The sequence below is a fragment of the Rhopalosiphum padi genome, chromosome 2 (assembly GCF_020882245.1).
Source record: "Rhopalosiphum padi isolate XX-2018 chromosome 2, ASM2088224v1, whole genome shotgun sequence".
NCBI lineage: Eukaryota > Metazoa > Arthropoda > Insecta > Hemiptera > Aphididae > Rhopalosiphum > Rhopalosiphum padi.
Window position 1 is genome coordinate 21,658,468 of NC_083598.1, and position 22,007 is coordinate 21,680,474.

The 22,007-nt window shown below is 25.3% G+C and overlaps 1 protein-coding gene across 1 annotated transcript; it reads right to left on the minus strand.

The window, feature by feature from the left end:
• Window positions 1-18,455: 18,455 nt before the first annotated feature.
• Window positions 18,456-22,007, minus strand: LOC132922419 (uncharacterized). The gene is made up of 9 exons (XM_060985927.1): window positions 21,868-22,007; window positions 21,573-21,795; window positions 21,404-21,511; window positions 21,026-21,183; window positions 20,759-20,951; window positions 19,953-20,151; window positions 19,621-19,735; window positions 19,266-19,559; window positions 18,456-19,185 (listed from the first exon to the last, which is right to left on the minus strand). The coding sequence occupies exons 1-9, from the start codon at window positions 21,871-21,873 to the stop codon at window positions 18,721-18,723; spliced, it is 1,761 nt and encodes a 586-aa protein (XP_060841910.1). The 5' UTR covers window positions 21,874-22,007; the 3' UTR covers window positions 18,456-18,720.

Below are 22,007 nucleotides of genomic sequence, written 5' to 3' on the forward strand. Positions count from 1 at the left end.
TGTTTTTCAATGACCTTTTTATACGGTCCCCACTCGAGTGCTATATGTATTTTTTCGTCCGGCGAGCTCTCCAGCTATCGCCGGAGAGAATCTCCATCTCTCCGTCGTGTCAACATTGCATCGTAGTCATCGCACCATTAATAATTAGTGGCTGTTGCATCTGATGGCCCCCCGTCGTCGGGTGTTTCTATGCCATCTGCTCTATCTCTACATATATTATATATAACGTGCAATAATAATATTAATATTAATATGTCTTTTATTATTATTGTTTTGAATTATTATTATTATTATTATTGGTAGGTACAAGGTCGATGGCGCGCAGTAGTACAAATGATATTATAAACGAGTTTCTTTTAGTCGACACGATTTTATTCTACGGTTTGTTCAAGCAGACGGACGTTTGCACTTCTGCAGTACCTATAAGATAAGTCCCTATAAAAAACATCATTGACTTTATTTGTTCAGGGCGGTGAGGTGTAATCAACACTATACTACTGACTATATTAACTATTATTAACTGTATAATGAGGTGGTAATACGACAGTTGCAGGAATTTTTTACCACTTGAAATGAAAATCGTTGGCTTCCTGGCTGTGGTACATCTGCAGGTAGAATATATTACATAAAATTCATATTATACGATTTTTTTTATTATCGTATTATGACATATGCATATGATATGCATACGTTTGTGAATATCTCAAAGAAAAAAGCCTGTTCACATAATCCAATTACGTCTAAAAGATATCCAATGACCGTGCTAGTATGCATGCATAAATGTGCAAGATAATACGCGTATATTCTATGGTAATTTAATTTGTATTAACAATTTAGCTATTATTTTAAACTAAAGAAATTATTTTATGAATTTGATAATTTTAGGTACGTATATACTCATGTCGTTTATTAATATCTATACACTTTTGTGACTTGCCGTGATTAAGATGTTCGAGTGCATTCGCTCGTAAAAATTAACAAAATACTAAATATCGTTTAATACATTGAATTAAGATTTTAATTTTACTAAAAGTATTAGTAACATACTTTGAAATTGCAAATTTATAAATACGAGTACTCTACAAACTATTTATTTCATCATTATTGTTGGTGAAAAAATTATAAAAATGAATATGAAATAAATACATCTTGACATAACAATTAATTATTAAATCTTAGATTTTAGCAAGAATGAATTCTTTAAAACCTCAATTATTATTATAAATATTATTAACCTATCAAACAAATGGAATTCAAGGATATTTTATAATGAGAATATTCATCTCTGCTGTTATATTAATGTTTTTATTATTCATTTCATACTAAATACTTTAGATTTGAATTAAAAAAATTTTAATAAAATAACATACCTAAGTATAATTATATTGTTATAGACGTTATATAAATTCATGTTTTTGCCAATGTCATTTATTAAATAATATTATAAAAAACTTTTACTAGGGTATCAAAACGAGCATATTATAGAATTTTCCTTGTAAATAACAATAAAAGAATTTATATCAAACATAAAATATAAATAAAAAATACAATTTTTTTAAAGTTGGGAAAATAATAACTAACAAATTATTCTGTTTAATATCAAGGGTACATACTCGATTAAATCTATTAAGTTCATAAATCAAATTGTACACTCATGATGAATTACAACACTTTTACATAATTTTACTTATAATTTTATATTTAATTATATAGAATATTTATTAACTATTAAATTAAAAAAAATTATAAAGTTATAATTGTTGAAATTGTTGATTTAGATAAATATTGCAGTTGGCGTCTATATCTTCGACTAGGAAAGGACTAGGTTGGATGTCCGTATATAATATATACTTTCGGATTGATCTGATTTTGAAACACCCCACTCATTAAAACAAAGGAATAATATATATACATATTAAAATACTTTCATTTAAGGTTTTTTGATAATCCTTGACCCTTAGAAAAATAATGTAGGAAGTGTCAACAATTAGATGACAATAAATTAACGAGACATTAGAAGGGCAAAAAATAAGAGTTACAAAACAATTTCCTATATTTTACAACTGTTCAGAGGTATCTCCTACTTTAGCTCTATATAATATGTATAATATTATATATTGTATGTACATAATTTTCTTCTGAGATGATAATCATAATATGTACTACCATTTATCTTCTTAATGAGACAATACAATAGTCGCATAATATTAATGCTCTACTTACATTAATTTAATGTATTAACATTGATCAGTTAACTAAATGATGTGTTCTTTGATGCGTACATCACGTTTTAATACACATCAATATCCTATGTTCAGATGTTCTATAGTAAATATTATAGGAGCAGACTACTGTTTTTCTCATATAATTCACTAATAATAAACGTCGGCCCACTTGTAAATATGTATCACATAATATAGGTACAAATGGTACAATAGGTAAATATATAATGATATAATTATTTTACCATACCTATATTTCATATACTCGTAATTAATACAGTCTTAAACATATGAAGTTAATAGTGAATCGATGTGATGGTATAACATGTAAAAAATAATAATAAATTCATAAAAATCTGTTATTGACCTTCAAAGTTCAAAAATAGAGGAAATAAAATGAGCATATTAATAATAATAAAAAATCAAATATTATAATTGTAAAATAATTGTATTAATATTTTATATAACCACACCCAGTGGCGTGACGAGAGGGATTTAAGGAGCAGTCGCTCCAATTAAATGTTTGGGTATAATCTGTACTTTACATAGTTATAAAAATGCAGTAATGCAATAATTAAGTTAAATTGATTATTTATCTATTTTTTTTTTAAAAATCTATACGTAAAAGTATAACGAGTAATTTTTATTACAAGGTAAATCATAAATACTACCACAAGAATACAGAATCGTGAAAACGTTTATCATCGCCAGTGTACCACCCGACTTAAACAATTTTAATAGTAGATAACTCTTAATAATTGTATTACAATAGTTTTTTTTGTTAGTATGATAAACATTTTGGTTATACGTAGGTATAGATATTAGCATTAAATTTAGCATCTAATGAATTTACTAAATTCATTTTAGAAGTTTAATTAATTATATTAATCTCTTTATATTGATAATTCTTTAATCGTAATTTTTGGTAGAAATTCACAGAAAATCGAACAACTTATCAGATATTAGGTAGTATTTATACGAATAATATATATTTATATATACATGTAAACTTATGGATTATAACTAATAGAACAATTGCAGAGGAAATATAACTATCTACCACTATAGATATTTAATTAGCTTTTTTAGCTATTTTTCACTATATTTTTCCTTATAGTACTTATACCTATAGTTTAGATTCTAGAGAAAAAAGTCTTTATTTAGTTCTTATTACTATTATATTATATTTCATTAGATACGAGTATTTTTCATAACCTCAATTTCAATTTTCAAATAAATTAAAGTCGTAATTAACATTGTATGTACTTTAATCAATTACAAAAACATCACATAGAAAGTAAACTTCTCTTGTCTAGTGTCAAAGATAATGACCTTAACATAGAATGTTCGAGCTATTAATCGATCGATAGCCAATATGTGATTGGTAACTATGATATAGGTAAGAATACTGTGTGTAGTGTTTGCATTAAATATTCTAGACAACTTCTTACCTACATTAAATATATTATAATAATGTAATAATGACTAATGAGGATGTGAATACATTATATTATATTATAAAGTATAATATATAGTTTTTATAAGTAACTTATTTGCTTAAATAATAACTATGTATATTATTTTTTAATATTATAAAACATTTTCATAATGTTCAAAATTAATAAAAAATTAAATACCCTCATAACTAGCTTTGTAAATGTATACAGATTTTGAGTTCAGGTCTGTTGTAAAAATAGTTATGCAGAGCTTAAAAAATATAAATTTAGTATGTATCTAAATATGAACTATACTTAGTAATATTTCAAACGGAATTTTATTCTATTGCAAGACATAATATTTTAAAATTAATTAAGTCAATGTATCTTTATTATAATTGTTAATTTGAATGTTTTTGTTGTTTTTTTAATATTAATTAAATCACGTGAATATTTCAAAAATTATTTTAGGTGTAATTAATTGGAATTAAGATGACCTTAAATAGCAATAAAGCTTGGTAAAAATAAAAAAAGATATAGCATGTCGAATAATACTATAAATTATTCTTCATTTATGTTCAACTTGAATAAAATACTCGAGACTATTATGCATTGTATATCTATTTGCTGTTTTTGTGCACTGTCCCTTCAACACACGAGTACACTACATTAATTGCATTAATAATAAATTAACGGCCATGAGCAATTTTTCATTATTTATTCAATGATTAAAACTATGTAATATATATATAGATGTTTATAAACACACACGTATAGCCTATGAGTGTATTCATAAATTTACTATACAATTTGTCTGAATAATAATTGGTAATAATAGGTTATAATTTATGCATTGCATGTGTGATTGTTAGTTAAAAATGTAATTAATTGTTTATATTATTATATCCGTAGAATTAAAGGAATACGAATTACTTCGTTTATTACAGTTAATAAGTTTTGACACAAATATTCTATAAATATTATAATATATACCTAATTATGTATCATAAATAATGATTTATTATGATGGTTCATAATAACAGATAACCTATAATCAGCGGATTAGATTTTATTGACATGATAAATTGCTTTTTATTATAAATTAATTAAATATTAGTAAGATATATTTCACTATTTCAAAGATGTACTACAATAATATATGAAGTTATTATATGAATATTGTCAATATAGAATTCAGTAAATTATTCGACCAGCTGCAACTTAACTCTCAGCATGCACTCTCAATTCCCTCGCGTCTTCTTCATTATACACTTCTTTGAAAAAGGCTGCTTAAGATCAGGAAATGTTTGCAAATCAGAAATAATTAAATATTTCATAAAAACTCGACAAATAGCCATATAAGTATTTTGTTTACAAACATAAAACGGTTGATAAAACAATATATTTAATTGGTAAAGTTAAAGAAAATTATAAAAAAAATATTATGATTAGATTGTTAATATTTTATTGTTAACCATGACATTTTACTAAAAATAAATAATATTAGTAAATTATAAACTACAATGTAGGGATTGTGTCAAAAAATTAATTGCTTTCTTTTAACTTCGTTTATAAATACAAACAAACCAATAATGCATTGTAATGAGTTAAAAATAAGAAGTAAAGTTATTGTATGGGAAAGTATTCTAAATATTAATTATTTATTATGTATTTCTAACTCATCACTTCATATAATAAGTTACGGGGGATAGGTACGAGGGTTTTTCCTTCCAAATAAATAAAAGTATTGGAATGTTTGTTATGTAAAATTTTTACTTACCTTTCGAAGAACCCACTGGCAGAAAACTGTATCTTGTATGACTTGAAGTACTGTTGAAGTTGACTGACCAAAATAATGAGAGGTATATTGGAATGTTGTAAATGAATAAATCGGTGAAGATAATTACGGTAAATTGAATTTATTTTTGCTTATAAAAAAAATGAACACATATAAAATTTACAAATTGTTAAAAACATAAAATTGGATGAGCTACTGGATGACTGAGCGCCGTGTTAATTGTCGTAGTGTATGTCGGCTTTTATAAATGTTGATAGCCCCTTGTACTCGAGTTTGCGACTTCGGACCTTACTTATTTCCGTGATACCATGAATGAATTGTTATAATATGTACTAGATAATTTATGTTTATACAGTTGTATAAATAATATTCTATTTATTTTCTTTAATCTAAAATTATTTAATAACTAAAGATATTTTATTTTCCGATTTTATTTGTGCAGCTGTATTGACATTTTATTATAATTCTAAATAATGATATATAATAATGTATATATCATTACAGCATAATATATAAAAATGTTAAGTAATTGAAACATGTGTTGTTTATTTGATATCATAAGATTCACTTAATAATATATTAACTTTATAAATACTAAAAAAGATGTTCAAAATGTTTATAAATATTTTGCTTATTAATTATTATACTTGTTTAAAAAAATCAGTTACTCTTTAAAAAAAGAAATATATATATATATATATACAATGCAATTTGACACTGTTATTATGTAATACTTTTGAGGAACTATATACTAAAGTCCTTGTCCTTTTTTTATTATTTCAATGCTAGTAATCGTTGCATATAGATGTTCAATCCCCCAATCAAATGAATATGATGCAGCACTGCAGTTTGTCTGACATATTTATCACTTAGGTAATGTGTGGCTATTGTGACCTTCAATAGTTAAAATCCATAATATTACCAATATTTTGATACAAAAATGCACTAATAGCTAAATGTTGATCAAATGATCATTTGTCAAGATAATCATTTGTTAGAAAAAAAAAAGGAAAAAAGAAATTAAAATACGATAATAATAATAATTTTTTATTTATTTATTTAAAAAAATATCATTTAAATAATTAAAATTAAGTATATTTACGCATAGTAAGCAAATAATAATAAAGCTTAATATATTTGATGTAAGAAAATATAACTTATTTACGTCAAAATTACAGTGACTTATATATAAAATAGTATCTAATATATGACATAAACATAAGCATTAAAGGAATAAAGGAATAAAAACAAATATCATTTATACATAGATTAATATTAAATAAAATACAAAAAACTATATAAATAATAAGTATAATAACAAAAGTAATATAAATAAATAAATCATATAAGAACGCGTGCATATACGTATGTACTATGTACAAATATTTTTTATATTTTATTGCCAAGAAAGTATAAGCACCATAAATCTTTAATAATCGATTATTTTAAGTAAAATTAAAAATAATATTCATTTAAGTATATTAATCTTATAAACTGAAAATGAATTTTAATCTTATTTCTTTTTAGTGCTCATAGATGTTATGAAACCGAATATCGATTTACAATTAGCTTAAGATAATATGGACAAAAATATTGATATTCTTAAAAATTAAACTTGTGACGAACTGGCATAACAACAACAAAACTTGAGTTTAAGCATAAAAAATGCTAGTAACGTTCATTCAAAATAATGTAATCTCACATTAGGTAAGTAGTTATTTTATAATTAAATTATACGTTTAACATTCTATGATATTTTTTTTAAATATATGTTTCCTCTATGTAAGCAATATATTGAAATTGATGTACAATAGTAGTATAGTAAATATGCAAATAAGGGTGGTGTGGACTCGTAGAGTATAATTTATATTCTACTGTTTATTTTTTTTCAATTTGACAGTAAATATTTCCAAGATCGTGAGGATATCAAAATATGAGTAATTAGATATTACGTATTACCAAATATTACTTCTTAGTGAGTAATGACTCGTTAAGGCCTAATAATAATAGGTAATAACTAAAAAATTAATATATTATTCCGTTAAGTATATAAAAACTAAAATAATTATGTAACTAATAGGCAAATTCTACAATTTATATATAAATACAATATAGTACTTACTCATTTATTAATGAAGGAATTCACAGATAAGGCACGCACCATAAGCCGACATTTTAAAAGAATAATTAGTCTTACCACAATTGTAAATTAGGTAATAATAATAAATAACCTCTGGGCACCTTTTTTTATTACTCTTATTACTTAAGATGTGCATCAAGGTTACGAGGACAGTTGACGGAAATTTGAATACAAATATCGGCAATATTAAATAAAATAATAAAAGAAAATTATGTAATATTTATTTTTTTAAATGAATTAAAGCAGGACTGTATTCAGAACAGGACAAGATGGCATGGGCCAGGGGCGAAATTCTAAGAGGGGCGTAAATTTCAATACTAGTTATGTAATAATTTTTTCACATAATATTTGAAAAATGTATATTTATTTTAACAACTAACTACAATAGAGTCTTGTTCTATTTTTATGGCATAATAGTTGTTTATGTTAAAGCTTTTAGAGCACACAATTTTATATATTAATGGAACCATGAATACACGGAATATCTTAATATCTATGTATTATACGATTCGATATAAGCAAAAAAATTTTTTTTATTTAACTCAAGAACAAATAATTACGGATTATACTTGGTATTTTCATTAGATTGTTATATTAGAATTTTCTATATCTACTTGATAAAATGTCCAAAATATTTTAATTCTTTTTAAGAAAATTATAGACATTTTAAATTTTAAATTATTTTTAGTTTTAAAAAGATTGTGATTTGTCTATATTTGTTTATATCTGTTATCATTTTTTGATATAGTAAAAATGTTTCAATTTTCAACTTTAGGTGTAGTTTTTAGTAGCGCATTGGAATTAGGTAGTTGGTAACTTAAAGAAATCAAAATTAAAACTTTCTAACACTTTTAAAAATAATCGGTTGGACAAGTGAGGCCTATATTGTTTGCGCATCACTATTGTTTATTTCAAGCTTTTTTGTAAAAAAAGTTGCTTATTGTTAAATTTTTGGGATATGTATCGTCTGCGCATTGTGATGGATTATAGAAAGCATACATATGACTACATTTTTTATGTACATACACATAAAAAAAAACACATTGTAAAATCTATACATTCATCGCTCCGCTAAAAAATAAATATTAAAAAAAGAATTACCATATGAAGTTGGGCAATACAAAATTTAAAAAGTAGTAATCAACTTATATAATAAATTAAAATAAAATATGTAGTTAATTTTGAAGAGCTACAGAAATTATACAAAAGACCAAACATTCTAGCCTTTATCAGGAATAAAATACAGGAGTAGTTTTGACACACTTGGAGACGGATGGTCGACTAATAAAAAAAGTACTCGTGGAAAGAATAAACAAAAAAAGACCCCTAGGAAGACCCAGGACCCGGTGGATCGATGGGGATGCCAAGGATTTGAAAGCCATAGACCAGAATGTGACATATGAGTTGACTTACAATAGAGAGAGATGGGGAGACCTGTTGAAGGCAGCAATGGTCCTTAATGAACCGGTAAGCTGAGAAGAAGAAGTTAATTGTGGATTTTTATTCAAATGCATACCAAAAGGTAATATCCAAATGTTATTATTTGTAGCTTTAAAAACTCTAAAACTAAAATATGAAATGCCTATATACCCCACACAAAACGTTGATATATAAATAAAAGGAAAGAAACACAAACGCTGATATCGCATTGTAGGTATATAAGTGGTAAGAAATGATAATATTTTACATTATGGCTTATGAGAACCAGTGGCGCAGCAAAGGTAACTGTGCCTACGCCAGGGGCTCCAATTTGGGCTGCATACGAACTGAGTCCCAGTATAATCTTTTTTGACGAATTGAGTCCCGGGTTGTTTAAGGGTATATACCAATTGAGTCCAGTGAAATTTTAGGTATAATACTAATTGAGTCCATGTTTTAATACTAACTGATCCCGTCAAACTAAAAAAAAAAAACATTTTCCTTCCCATTTTCTGTCTATTTATTAAATTTTCACTCGGTTGTTCATGATTATGACTAATAGATTTCTCAACTATAGTATTAAATTCATTTAATTTAAAAAATGACTTACAGTTATTTTTGCAACAAGTCCAGCGTTGGTGATTATTGGCTAAATTCTTGTGAAAACGAAATTTGTATCCGTCGATTACAAGTATAGTTTTATTTCTTTCACTTAGTATAACTTCATCCATGATGCTTGGTGTACCTCGTAAACTAGAGTGTGTAATATAATAAAAAAAAAATTCAAAGTTGATATGAACAATATCAGTAGATATCGGTAATTATTTTACTAGCGACGATAGAAATAAAATCTAAAATTCCCGGCCTATAGTATAATAATATATTACTATATCATCTGATGAAAGTCATAAAAATGATATGAACGAAATGTATATATAGTATTATATACGTATATTGTACATCCATTTTGACGCCCGGCATGGCTGTGCGGCATAATTTTCGCTTTGTCTGGAATCGGACGGTTGATTTTATATTTTACTCAAAATAATCCTCGGACTCAATTCGTATACTATTAGTTTCCTAACCCCGGACTTAATTAGTATATATCTCGTTAGTACCCAGGACTCAATTAGTATATAATTTTTTTTCCCTTCAGGTATAGGGACTCAATTGGTATACAGCGCAAATTTGTGCTTCAAAGTTGGTATTTATTCTACCTTTAAAACGAAATTTTTTCATTATACATTTTGAAATTTGTATTATTTTGTTTATCTTGTTTATCTCCAGCCATAAAGCAAGAAAAGAAAAATGTTCAAAGTTTGAAATTTACATTGTAATAATAACTGATAATTATATAATGTTTTGCTAAGGTACCTAAAAAATATAATTTCGTCAATTTTTTTAATCGCTAAAAAGGCACTTTTTATTAAGTTTGCCAGGGGTGCTAACGATTCTTTCTACTCCACTGATGAGAACATTATGATTTTATTAATTATAATATTTGTATTATAACGCAGGTCTATAAATTAAATTAATTTCGTAATTTCTTATCCGACGACTTCTATGAATAATCTTGTCTTATACGGATTATCAAATGAATTAAACATTTATACACATAGTTACTCTAATATGTACGACTTAATGTAATAAAATTATGTATAGTGCCATTATATCATATAAAAAACTATTATAAGCAATGCAACGTATTGTTAAGCCTTGATTTTAAATCAATAAAGATCCTCCTCCTTGTATGTATACTAAAATTGTTTTAATTTTAAATCGTTCACTAATATTACTCTATTACCTGAGGCAGAAAGCATAAATTATAATTTATAAATATTATACCTATGTAGTGATTAGTGATATATAAAATACCAGGATATATTTTTAATAGTAAGGACACTTTGAAACACTGTTTTATACATTTAATTAAAATTTGAACTTTATTTATACGTATATAAAACCCGAAACAGAGTGTTTATATTTTTATAATACAAGCAATAGTAAATTGATTTTTATTCTTCAATAAATACATCATAACGTAAAAAAAGAATGCATTCATTTGTCAACTGTTGCACTAAAAATCTTTCAAAATGATCGACTGCAGTGAAGGACAAATGTTAATTTTATTTATGATTAATAACTCTCGTAGTATGTATTGCTAAAAAAAAACATTTAAAATTGCAACAAAATAAAAATCCAAAAAAAAAAAAAAATGATAAATGTAGAAAAATATACTGAATATTTTTAAATTATGAAATTGTATTAAAAATATTATTTTATATTTTAAATACGTAAAAATTTTAAAACTTTGTAAACTTTTTTATAATTATTACATTATCTTATATAATACTATATAATTATTTTTTTATTTTTGTCAGTGCTAAATTTCAATAATCTGTAACGTCTATCCGTCTATGTATCACCTTCAGTATTTAGATCATCAAACTTTTCGGTATGCCTATCGTCTTGTGAATATGTATCCATATTAGTTAATCGTCAAATGTATATGCTTTTCATAGTCTATCACTATTGTGCTTATACCGTAATTCTTTCTTTGATCACTACGACTCTATCTTAAAATTATAGATAACAATGCATTTATGGTTCGATCCGCAGAATTTTAAACAAATAATAAATCGATATCTTTACAACCCATTTGTAAGGTATAATATAGCTGTGTAGCATATAATTTACATTCTAATTAAAAATAAGCAAGTTTTTTAATCCTTGTATCCGTGAATAATTCAAAATTTACCAGTACAAACTCGTAGATATCGTTTTACAAATTCCAACTATAAACATTGGGCGTGAATAATGATAAAGTCAAATGAATTAATTATTGCACGAAACAAAAAAATTTGTATCTATTCAATATCTAAATAATTCATTGTAAATTTATACCTTTTAAACATTTGAAATATTTCAATTTCACCACTGCAATAGTGTTGACACAAATAACTAAACGTGACAACATACACCAACAACAGTGAACTTGCATTTTTCTTTAATATAATAAAGATATCAAATGTATGACCTTGAGGACTTAGGTTAGGTTATAGGAACTTAAAAAAAACGTGAGAGCTGAGATCAAAATGTATAATGTAATATATTTTATTTCCAAACCATAAATAATAATTTAGTGGCGCGCCCAACATATTGTTTGAGGGGGTACAATAAAACGAATTATGTAGTGTAATTGAGATATATTTTTCATAGAACTAATAAATAAAGTACTTACATGTGTTTTATCATTAATAATTTTGTGTATTTAATCTATGATAAATTAATAATAATAATAATAATAGTTTATTGTCAAAATTATGTTTTACATAAAAATAACAAAACTAAAAATAAAACAATTAATAACGCTGCCCCAAAAGCATATAACATGTGGTGGGTGCAGCAAGTTCAATACAACATACTAAAATATTACATTTTATTATTTATAATATACATATAATATTTATATTATTATTTACGTATTACAATATACAACAAACATATTTCCTGTGGGTAAATATAATGGGAAGAAAATACAATTACAAGTTTTTGTTTATAATATAATGTGATTCAGATTCAGATATTTTAAATATATTTTATAATGATATTTATTTTTATATGATATTAAATTAATATTAAGCATAATACATAAACGAATACCAACATTAATAACCGTTTTTCTGCCAGTATTCATTATGAGATAGGTATTAATTAATGATTTCCGTGAGTCTAATTTGGAGTTTATTATATAATTAACATTGAAACCTTTTATCGCGTTTTTAAGTACGATACGATTCCTATCTGTTCCGCAGCCTCGTACATGTATAACAGTATACTTACTAGTATATAATATGCACATATAATATTAAACCTAGTGCTAGTGGCTACTACAAATATCATATTGGCGTACGCAAAGGCTGGTTTTGCAGTTGACCTTCCGTCTTCAACAATCTAATATGCCCTGGAATTAAAATTGTATTGACGTATAGCTGGTACGTATTAATGTGATTGTACAATTATTTGATTTATGAGAACTAATAAAAATAGGGTATTACTTTTAAATTCTAGGCACAACATTTTAATTGTCAATACAACGGAAAGGAAAGAAAATCAATTAGCATTTGAAAGGTTACATGATTCTATACCATAATAACTATTCAGCTACCAGAAGAATAAATTAATTTGGACTAGACCCGCTTCTAGAAAAGAGCCACAAGCTTAATAGTGCCTATATATAGGGGCGGAAAATTCCAAATCCGTCGCTGCTTATGCTTACTCCAATATATGGTCATACACTCAAACGCATGTGCATACATGTTTAGGTATATACCTATAACCTCGAATACCGTGCATGGTCAGTATACAAATCGTAACAATAGTAGCTATATATGTGTAAGCGCGATGGACGTCGGCCCAATCGGATCGTACCGATTAAACAATGTCAGACGCATTAAATTATACCACAACGTGTACCGTGGAAAAAAGATTAAACCGTCTATAGGGTTCACATAACACCTACCGCAACATCCACAGTGAGTAGGGGAACGTCAACTACACAAAAAGGTTAAGGTCTGAAAAAGGTCAGACACCTCAGGCGCGTTTTACATTTTATGTATATAGTATTTCTAATATTTTCCAAGTAGATAATATCATGTATAACCTATACCCAACAATAATTATATATTATGTATAATGAAATTAAATATAAAATCGAAGAAACCCCATAATTTAATGGCTCTTAAAAAGTATGCGTTTAACGTAATAATAACAACTACAATATATAAACACGCCATTACAGTAGAGCCTTGGCGATCATTTTATGTATCGATTGTTTGTTTGACGCTTCCTGATTCTGACAATTATTATTATTAAGTACATTGTTATTATATATTATTGACTAAGTAATTTCGATATTTAATCTAAGACATCTACAAATAAAAACACATTATTTATTGTAACAAATTGACCTCAGCGTTTTATAACAAAATTAACTAGAATAACAAAACAATATGCAAATTATGTAGTTCCAAAAATCCTTGTTTTTACGATCAGTGGGCAGTGGTTTTATGCCTAGTAAGTTGCACCTGATCATGATGTATATATTTTAAGTTGGGCTAGGTTAATAATTTAACAGCCATCAAGGACAAAGAGAGTTGTCATTATTGTAAACAAACACGTCCTCCGAAATATTACAATTTTTATAATAATAACAACAACAAAAAAGTTTTATGAATTATACAAATTCAAATATGTATATGTTTTTAAAAACCCTCCCAAGTGATAAAACATTGACAAAGACTGATAAATTCGTTTCAATGGATAAAGTAATAAAAAAAAAAAATACGTATAACAAAACTTTACATACAATTAAAATACAATTATTCTGTTTAAGTGATTTGACTATATGATATAACAATGTTGATAATTATTTTTAATAATTTTAAATTAAATCAGATCATATTAGTTTATACAACAGACTGTTTAATAGGTGTAGTAGGTTTATGTACTTTTTATATATATAGTATGTACCTACATTTTCGATGGTGAAAATAATTATAGGTTCCACGCCCTACAATCACACGAATACGAATATAAGATAAATTAATACATTAAATTTATATTATACCCATGTATTTTCCAGTCTATTTCGTCGATTAATATTATATAATAAGAATTTTTTAATTATTTTGCGATACAACTCTTACACTACCGTCTACCGATAACCTTTGTTCATCATTATTTTTTTTTTCTGTAGGTTTGTGTATACTATGTGTATAGGCGTGTGTAGATCAGTATCGATGATCGATTATATATTATAATATATCTTAAATATAAATTTGACTAATTTTTTTAAATTATACAGCACGATAGTATACAACTTGTAAGTCAAAGTATTATCGAAAAATTAGCATTTTCAACTCCAAATAAACGGCATTGAACAATATATAATCGTATTTAAAGACTTAGAACAATATCAGTCGGTAACGCTATTAAAAATACTTAGTTACCCTTAAAAATAAACAAAGGTAAATATTTATAATAGAGTAATATGAACTAAGGTTTTAATTTTGATGTGTATAAAATGTATATGTAATTATCATAATTTGTTTTCAAGGACTTCTTTTTATTTTATAGGGTGAGGGCGTGGTTATTACCTTAATCTGTATTATGGTAAAAAAATAAATCAACATTTTGACTAAATATAAGGTTTTTTGATTGTCTTCGGTGTTATAAAATTCCAGTAGCATATATTTATTATAAATAGTACAATCATGATATACTATATGCCACTATATGGTATATATATATATTTATGTATATTGATATATTAGATAATATATAAATTACATATTATTTATTATTATTGCTACTCTATACAAAATAATAAGCTTTGTTCATTTTTTTAGCTAATTTTATGAGCTATACAGTATACCTTTGTCCTACATATATAAAAAGTATATTGCAGTATATGATGTATATTATGTATGTTTGTATGTAGGTAAAAGGCAAATCATAAGTTATTATAATTGTTGATCCCTTCTTCTTAATTAATTATACTTTTGACACATAGTATAATACAATTATAAGATTATGTTGTCCTTTGTGTTATTTTAAAAAATGTATTAGATATTAATTAGAAATCTAAATTTTTACATTAAACTATATATATTCATATATAATTACGGGCACACGCTCGTATTTTAAATAAATAAATTGAATAAAATTTAAATCATTATATTATAATATGATGGTAAATGGTACTTCAAACTTGTTTTAATAACTAAAATATAATTTCGTTTAATAATTCTATTATAAATAGTAATTTAATAGTTAATTTAAATATTAGACAACTGCAATAAAAATTAATAATTATTCATTAGATCAGCTGTGATGGTCAACTAGTTTATTAGACTAGCTATACTAAAGTACCGTTTTTAAAAAACATTAAATGCTCGTTGGTTAGAACGTATCTATGCGTTTAATTATTATACGGTATATTCAATGATAAAAATAATTAGGTAACTTGAATATTTTAAATGCATGGCCTTAAAATCTCAAATATTATCAAAATGCTTAATTTTGAAAAATTCATACTATTTACTTTATTTAACACGCGTTTGCTAATTTTTTAAATTGTATCTTTTTCCTTTTTAAGTGTGAATTTCATGTTTTTTTTTAACAATTTGGTTTTTAAAATTGTATTCTATCTTAAAAATTGACTGATTTGTTTAAATTTGAAAATGATATGAAATCGCATAAAAAATTTTAAAATTATAAATAGACTATTAAAAATTTAAAAACATGATAAATTCATGCAAAATTTGAAACTACAACTCACTGTCAATCAATCAATATTTATGATAAAAAAAATTTCATTCAAACCATTTAGCACTCATTATTCATTAAGTTCGGAGTTCCAATTTAAAAAAAAAATGTTTTTGCTGCACATACCTACACAAAAAAAAGTTAAAAATTCGAATTTTTCAAAATATAATAGTAATAATAAATATTTTATACAGTGAAAAACATGAATCAAATTTAAGACCATACGTTTAAAATATTTTGTATTACCAGAATTATCTTTGAACATAGTTAGATTATTGATAATTATTATTGAATTATACATTCGAGTAATTTTAGAAATCAAATTATTTTTTCTATTAGTAGTAATGGTAATATGCATAAAGGGTAAAACAATTTATATTCAATCAATGTGTTTAATAGTTAGATGAACATTTACACTTTAAGTTTAAATTGTTTCTTATTCATATATAATATGATGTATTAAAAATAATTTAGCTTTTTTAGTTTATGCGCCTTCTATATTTTTCAAAATATAAACATAAAATAATAAAAACAAACAAAATTATTATATTGGATTATTGCATAATATAATATATATATATAGCTATTCGTATAAGTATTTTATGCTCCTACAGCCTTTAATATACACAGTGTAAACAATCTTAAGTATTGGCTCATGTCTGGTTATTAATAACAATTTAATAATTAGCTATTAATAATTTTTCAGAAATGTCTTACTTTAGATAAAAGTTTACTGTTTCATTTAGTGTTTATTGAAACCGAAACATGTAATAAAAAATGTAATTTAAAAAAAATGTTTAATTATTTTTTCGAATGGTCACATAAATAATATAAATAATGGGCTATAAATATTATCTTAAATAATATTAAAATAATTACTCATTTTTAAAATGTATTAAACTTTTTAACCCTTCAGTACCCATTTCAGAAAATAATAGAAATCAAAAATTAAAAAAATTGGGCACTAAGGGGTTAAATTATGTGATAATGGTAAAAAATTAAACCATTTTTATTGGCAAATTACAAATGTAAAATGTATATATTATTATTTATTGTTAATTGCCTAACAGAAAAGTAACATTATTTATAATTTGGTTTTCTATGCCATAGGTAATTACTATATTTATCAATCAACATCTTGAAACTTCACGTAAAGACCATACAATGGTAAAACAAAAAATATAAACTAGGAAATCTGTATCATGACTTTCCAGCAGACCAAGGTCAATTTGCTTTCAAAATTCCTCCCGGCTACGCATAGACTGATCGAAATAAACCAACATGTTTTTTAAGAAAAAAAGATCGTACTTCTTCATGTCAACAATTTCAAATTCATGAAATGATGTCTCCTACTGTTTAACGTCTTCGTCCTTGTATAATGCTTGATATTTTTCTTCTGTAGGTGCTCACTTTAAACTAAGTATATCATATTAAATAACTCCAAGGATTCCAGGAAATAAAACTTAAATCGTGTATAGGTATATACAGACTGTCCCGCAAGGATTTACCCATTACGATTTCTCCTGAAATGATGGAGATATCCATTTTGTAAAGTTTATTTTTCTGAACATTTTGACATTTCAACATTTTATTTTTACTAGAATCGTGATATTTGATATTTTTTTAGTTTTGAGAATATTTTTGCATTATTATACAGGCACATGTTTGATAAAATTAGCGCTTATACATGGTATTAAATAATTTAAATTTTTTTCGAAACTAGAAAAAATATTAAAAATTATGATATTAATGAAAATAAAATGTTGAAATTGAAATTGAATTAACTTTTTTACCATTAACATTTAATTAAAACATGAAATACTTATAGTCCATGTCCCTATAAGGCTTATAAAAAACAGAATCATAATATCTCAATTATTTCAGGAGATAACCCTGTATAGGTTAGGTACGTACATATAATTAAATAATAGTCTAAAAATCTACTTATTATAGTAAATTGAATGTAAAAAATACTCATTAAGTTACTATTTAATCCATAGGGCATAGATATAGTATTAATTTAAATATTGCAGAAGTGTACCTATATAAAATAAAAATCAACTATTATTTAACCATATAGTACAGATTCAATAATTAACCAAGTCAGTATATCCAAATTATGACTTTGACTACATTTCACATATTATATTATAAATATTAAATATTATATTGTAGTTTAAAAATTTTAAAGTTTATTATATAAGATTAAGTTAATTATGGTAAAGTTGCTGTGTATTACGCTATTGATATACTTATACTTATATTTAAAAATTAATATATAATATTCAAATATAGTATATATATATATATTTTATATGTTTATATAAATACGCATAATAAAGAATAGGTATTATATATTATAACAAATATAATATGTTAATGTGATCGTGTACTTAAAATTGAACTAACTCTGCTTAATCTTCTGCTAGTTATAGAACTCGTTCTTCTAGGTTTCTGTGCCTTCACCGACTTATTCCTTCTCCTATTAGATGATTCGTCATTGCCTTGTTTGAACTTGAAAATATTGTACAGTATGCGCATGGTTACTATCATAAATATGAGGAAACCAAAACCTATACACAACATAACAACAATTCCTTGGTAAGTAGATTTGGTGTTAAGATTTTTTTCTACGCTGGGTAAAAACTGCCAAATTGGTGACCAATCATCTTCTTTTGCATCAGTTGTATCTTCTACCGATGAAGTTGTAGCAGTTTTGGTTTGTTTGATCTTATGCGATTGACAAAAAGCTGTACGGTCAGATCTGTTCGAACGAATTGAGGCGGGCAAGAATACATTTTTCATGAAATTCAATCTATCACCATTCATTATTGTAGCGATCTGTATTAATAATTATCTCTAATTTATTATAATCGAAACAGTAAAATATAATTATTTTGTATAAATGGTACTCGTATTACCAAATCAAACTGCCTTGTAACCGTGTTCCACATATATATACTGACATGGTGTGGTATTTCCATTTGAAATCTAACTCTTCTTGGTCCTTCTGGACCATTCATTATTGTTGATTGAGTCCTCAATAATGATGCCCATTCCATTGGTGGCATAGATTGAAGATTACGGCAAATCCCTGAAGAATCTAAATTATACTTACATTTTTGATCTAATGACATTTTCAATGCATTTGCGAATAAATGCACTGCATATGTTATTGGGATAACAGTTGAATCCAATTCATCTTCAAGCGAATCCTAAAATTGTTTATTTTTAAATTAACTTTAAGTATACCAATATTTGTATTATCGTTCATACTAAACACATTGAATTATGATTGCAACTTCTTTTGTATGTTCTGGTTTGCTCGTGGTAACTAATTAACAAAGAGTCGTTAAAATACTGTTTGATATCGTTTTTCACTATAAATTCCCTGCAAATAATTAATGATTAATATAATTTATTGAACCTATACATATATTTTTAAAAAGTAACAACGCCCAAGTAATATAATAATATAACTTTATATATATATATATATATATCAATTAAAATAACATAAAAAAATATATAAATCATAAAAAACAATGTATTCAGAAAAATATATTTTTTTTGTATACAAGTAACAAGTATAAAATAAAAGTACTTACGTGGCTTCTTGCATAACTATAATTTTCAAAGAATCAGACCTTGGAAAATCCCATAGCTTTAAGCCAACAGAAATTATATATATGACAAATGGAGATTTTTGAGAATTAACATTGTTTGATAGAATCTTCAACAGAGGCTTTAAAGCTTCTGGTTTTTCAACAAGTATAAGTATACCGTCAACTGATGAATGAACTTGACCTAAATATTCGTATGGAACATTTAGTACACGTATACCTATTGTATATAACCAGTATTTAATAGGTTAAGATAGTAAAATTATAAGGAATTAATAAAAAAAAAAAAACAATTTTTTCAATGTATGACCTAATTATATGCTAATACTTAGTAAATAAAATAATTGAATTATAATTTCTATATTTTTAGAATTTTTAAAGTATAAAAATTATAATATACTAAAATGTTTGACATAATTATTTAAACATTTATAAAATACAAATTATATTTATAGGTAAATAATTACTAATAATTTTAGAGATTTTTACCGCATTTTATGATATTGCATTATAATCAACATATTATTTATTATTTAGTAATTTCCCGGCCTTGGAAATTAAAAATGCTAATATTATAAATTGTTGTAAAAAAGTTACTTTAACACCAATTTATTCCCCCATTGTACTTAACTAAGTTATTATCCAAAATAATGGAAATAAAAAAACTTTTAATAATTAAAAGCTTAAAAAAGTATGTTAGAATTGTTGGTTCCATTGTTAAATTTATGCATTCACATTTTGACAAACGTATCTAAAATCTATTAAAAACTATCATAATACAAATATCATACTTTCAATTATTTCTTTGTACACTGTAGTATACCCATTTTCCGATTTAGGTAATATGATTGGTTTTCCAACTGGGCAGATTTTTCCGTCCGACAAATCCACAAGTATATCTAATAAATTAGTAGTTTGAAAGGAATCTTCTACTACTGATATATAATTTTCCCATCCTAAATTACTTAACATTGTAAGAATGGCCTATTAAAAACAAAGCAATTTGAACAATATTGATATTAATAATATCTTAAACAAACTATATGACATTTTATTACTTTTGCTCTGACTCCAGTCTGATCTGTCCCAATAAAGAAAACATTTGCAGGTTTTTCTTTCAGGTCAATTTTGTATGGCAAAACATGAGTTTTGTTTAGTAAAAATGTTATTTTATGTACGTCGATAAAAGATTCTAAATCGTCTGGTCCTACGTATCCTATATTATTAAATTTAATATTATTTTTTGAACCTGTATAGAATAGTGGTGTCATTTCGGATTTTTCCATAATATATAACGGAAAATAATGGCAGGTCCGATAATCGTGTAAGTAATAATCATCTTGAAAACCACTTGTTTTGATCGCAAGTCTCTATTAGGTATGCCCTAATAAAATGACACCACTACTTAAAAGTAAATTTACATGCTAGTTTCAAACCTAAAAATAATGGAGATTTAACACACGTTTGATCGGCAGAAACCAGTCCTTTCATAGTGGCTTTTACAGCCCTATTTGAATTAGAACAAGTATCCAAAATCTGTAAGCCTAATAATAATTCAAATATTTAAGAAAAAAATTATTAATGCATATAAATAATTTTACTTACTGATTTTTAAGTCTCCATATTGACTAAGATCTGCATTTACTTTACTGAGTCCATATTCCAAAGCAGCCAACTGTTGTATACCTCTAATTTGTGTTTCGGAACAATCGTCGCCAGAATGCAATGGTAAAAGTGCACTTAGTACCGCATAGTCTTTTATATTCGGTTGATTGGTACATATTGGTAACGCAACCACCCCCTTCAGTAAAAATATAAACAGCCAAATCTGAAATAAATAAATAACACTAGTGATTTAATAAAATTCGTATCTAAAAATTTGAATTGTTTGTATACATACAATCATTATGTCTTATTATACTATTATCTTCAAGTTTTGGTTTATTTATTCTTATATTTTTCCACTATAACAACATTTCTATAAAAATATTCATCATATTACGTGACTCCCGTATGAAAAGAAAAAAAAGAGTGTATTTC